General features: G+C 59.2%; 1 protein-coding gene across 1 annotated transcript in view; it reads right to left on the bottom strand.

The window, feature by feature from the left end:
- Positions 1–347, bottom strand: part of LOC137348674 (E3 ubiquitin-protein ligase RNF31-like) — a 23477-nt gene extending 23130 nt beyond the window's left edge. Inside the window, exon 1 of the mRNA XM_068013933.1 lies at positions 314–347. Within this exon, the coding sequence (XP_067870034.1) occupies positions 314–347 (34 nt within the window). The remainder of the gene's footprint in view (positions 1–313) is intronic.
- Positions 348–3392: the final 3045 nt, after the last annotated feature.

The following is a 3392-nucleotide window of genomic DNA, read 5'->3' as shown; positions in this document are numbered from 1 at the left end:
TAGCTCGGGAAACTGGATTTCGGGTAAGCAGTCTGAGAATTTAGCAACAGCGGAGGAGTGGAGACAGGTGGTGGGGAGACAGGTGGTGGTGAGACAGAGCTGGCTGTCTTCAGCGTACATGTGAAAACTAACGCCGTGTTTACGGATGATACCAAGAGGCAGCACGTAGATGAGAAACTGAATGGGGGTCAAGGATAGATCCTTGGGGGAACACCAGAAGTAACGGTGCGGGAGCAGGAAGAGAAACCATTGTAGGTGATACTCCAGCTCCGATTAGATAGGTAGGAATGGATCCAGGGGAGAGCAGTCCCACCCAGCTGCAAGGCTTCACCAGAACATTCCCCCATATTCCCCGTGCTTACCACTGCTGCCACATTCTCCTGGAGGACGCTGGTCACGTTGACCTCACGGTACTTGTCCTCCAGCGGGCGTCTCAGCGAGATGATGTCCTGCAGCAGGCCCGACACTGACTCTGCCGGTGCTGTGGTCAGGGCCAGCAAGGCCCTCTCCCGCAGGTCAATCACCCGGTTCCCCTCGTCCTCGCTCATGGCCGGGCAGGCGACCCCGCGTCCTCGCACACCGCAGGCCTCGGTTAACGTCCGTCCTCGACCCGACAGCTGCTACCCTGCAGAGAAAAGCAGGACACGTTCGAAGGGACAACTGTTTCAGGTTAGTGAACAGTTAAGTTGGGCTGGGCCATTCTTTTTTTTGTTAACCGTCGGGAGGTTGCTGCCAGCAGAAAGCTTTCACTTTCCATTTCAAGAGAGATTTTGCTTTTTCCTCACTCCACTTGGTCTTGAATTAACTCAGCTCCTCGCTGGTCCCAAAGGGGGTTGGGGGAGTGGGGAGAGGTTGTGGGGGGAGTGGGGAGAGGTTGTGGGGGAAGTGGGGGGAGTGGGGAGAGGTTGTGGGGGGAGTGGGGAGAGGTTGTGGGGGGTGTGGGGAGAGGTTGTGGGGGGAGTGGGGAGAGGTTGTGGGGGGAGTGGGGAGAGGTTGTGGGGGGAGTAGGGAGAGGTTGTGGGGGGAGTGGGGAGAGGTTGACTAGTGGGCACAACAAGAGGGGCAAATCTCACAATGTTGCAGCTGAGGAGAACCAAAACTGAGGGTCCCGGTTAAACCCCTCGATCTCCTTCTCCTGTATACCCCTCATATCCCGTCCCTTCCCTCCATCCCCTCCCTTCCCTCCATCCCCTCCCTCATACCCTCCTATGCTCCATCCCTGCCCCTCCTTCACTTCGTCCCTGTCCCCCCTCCACTCCATCCATTCCCCACCCTCCCACTTCATGCCTCTCATCCCCATCCCTTCCCCTCTCCCTCTCTCCCTCCCCCTCTTTCCCCTCCCTCTTTCCCTAGCGCCTTCCTCCTCCACTCCCCCTTTCTTCCTTATACTTCCTGCCCATCTCATTTCCAGGATAAGAATATTGGCAGCTCACTTACTTGTACTTTACCCTCTCTCCAACTTTGTTTTCGAATCTCTCTCTCTCTCCTCCTTCCTCTGTTCCTGTCTATCTCCCTCTATGTTTTTTCTCTCTCTCTCTCTGATTCTCTGTCTGCTGCTTCAGGAAGTGTTTCCTCAAAAACAACTCAGACCACTCCTCCAGACAGCGCCACCTAGAGACTGGGAGGACCCCGGGACTTAGTGACAGCAGAGACTGGGAGGAACCCGGGACTTAGTGACAGCGCCACCTAGAGACTGGGAGGACCCCAGAACTCAGTGACAGCAGAGACTGGGAGGAACCCGGGACTCAGTGACAGCGCCACCCAGAGACTGGGAGGACCCCAGAACTCAGTGACAGCAGAGACTGGGAGGAACCCGGGACTTAGTGACAGCGCCACCTAGAGACTGGGAGGACCCCAGAACTCAGTGACAGCAGAGACTGGGAGGAACCCGGGACTTAGTGACAGCGCCACCTAGAGACTGGGAGGACCCCAGAACTCAGTGACAGCAGAGACTGGGAGGAACCCGGGACTCAGTGACAGCGCCACCCAGAGACTGGGAGGACCCCAGAACTCAGTGACAGCAGAGACTGGGAGGAACCCGGGACTTAGTGACAGCGCCACCTAGAGACTGGGAGGACCCCAGAACTCAGTGACAGCAGAGACTGGGAGGAACCCGGGACTTAGTGACAGCGCCACCTAGAGACTGGGAGGACCCCAGAACTCAGTGACAGCAGAGACTGGGAGGAACCCGGGACTTAGTGACAGCGCCACCTAGAGACTGGGAGGACCCCGGGACTCAGTGACAGCAGAGACTGGGAGGAACCCGGGACTTAGTGACAGCGCCACCTAGAGACTGGGAGGACCCCAGAACTCAGTGACAGCAGAGACTGGGAGGAACCCGGGACTCAGTGACAGCGCCACCCAGAGACTGGGAGGACCCCGGGACTCAGTGACAGCAGAGACTGGGAGGAACCCGGGACTTAGTGACAGCGCCACCTAGAGACTGGGAGGACCCCGGGACTCGGTGACAGCAGAGACTGGGAGGAACCCGGGACTCAGTGACAGCGCCACCCAGAGACTGGGAGGACCCCGGGACTCAGTGACAGCAGAGACTGGGAGGAACCCGGGACTTAGTGACAGCGCCACCTAGAGACTGGGAGGACCCCAGAACTCAGTGACAGCAGAGACTGGGAGGAACCCGGGACTCAGTGACAGCGCCACCTAGAGACTGGGAGGACCCCAGAACTCAGTGACAGCAGAGACTGGGAGGAACCCGGGACTTAGTGACAGCGCCACCTAGAGACTGGGAGGACCCCAGAACTCAGTGACAGCAGAGACTGGGAGGAACCCGGGACTCAGTGACAGCGCCACCCAGAGACTGGGAGGACCCCAGAACTCAGTGACAGCAGAGACTGGGAGGAACCCGGGACTTAGTGACAGCGCCACCTAGAGACTGGGAGGACCCCAGAACTCAGTGACAGCAGAGACTGGGAGGAACCCGGGACTTAGTGACAGCGCCACCTAGAGACTGGGAGGACCCCAGAACTCAGTGACAGCAGAGACTGGGAGGAACCCGGGACTTAGTGACAGCGCCACCTAGAGACTGGGAGGACCCCGGGACTCAGTGACAGCAGAGACTGGGAGGAACCCGGGACTTAGTGACAGCGCCACCTAGAGACTGGGAGGACCCCAGAACTCAGTGACAGCAGAGACTGGGAGGAACCCGGGACTCAGTGACAGCGCCACCCAGAGACTGGGAGGACCCCGGGACTCAGTGACAGCAGAGACTGGGAGGAACCCGGGACTTAGTGACAGCGCCACCTAGAGACTGGGAGGACCCCGGGACTCGGTGACAGCAGAGACTGGGAGGAACCCGGGACTCAGTGACAGCGCCACCCAGAGACTGGGAGGACCCCGGGACTCAGTGACAGCAGAGACTGGGAGGAACCCGG

This window comes from Heterodontus francisci, chromosome 34 (genome assembly GCF_036365525.1).
Source record: "Heterodontus francisci isolate sHetFra1 chromosome 34, sHetFra1.hap1, whole genome shotgun sequence".
In the NCBI taxonomy this organism is placed as follows: Eukaryota; Metazoa; Chordata; class Chondrichthyes; order Heterodontiformes; family Heterodontidae; genus Heterodontus; species Heterodontus francisci.
This window is presented reverse-complemented; position numbering and strand designations above follow the sequence as displayed.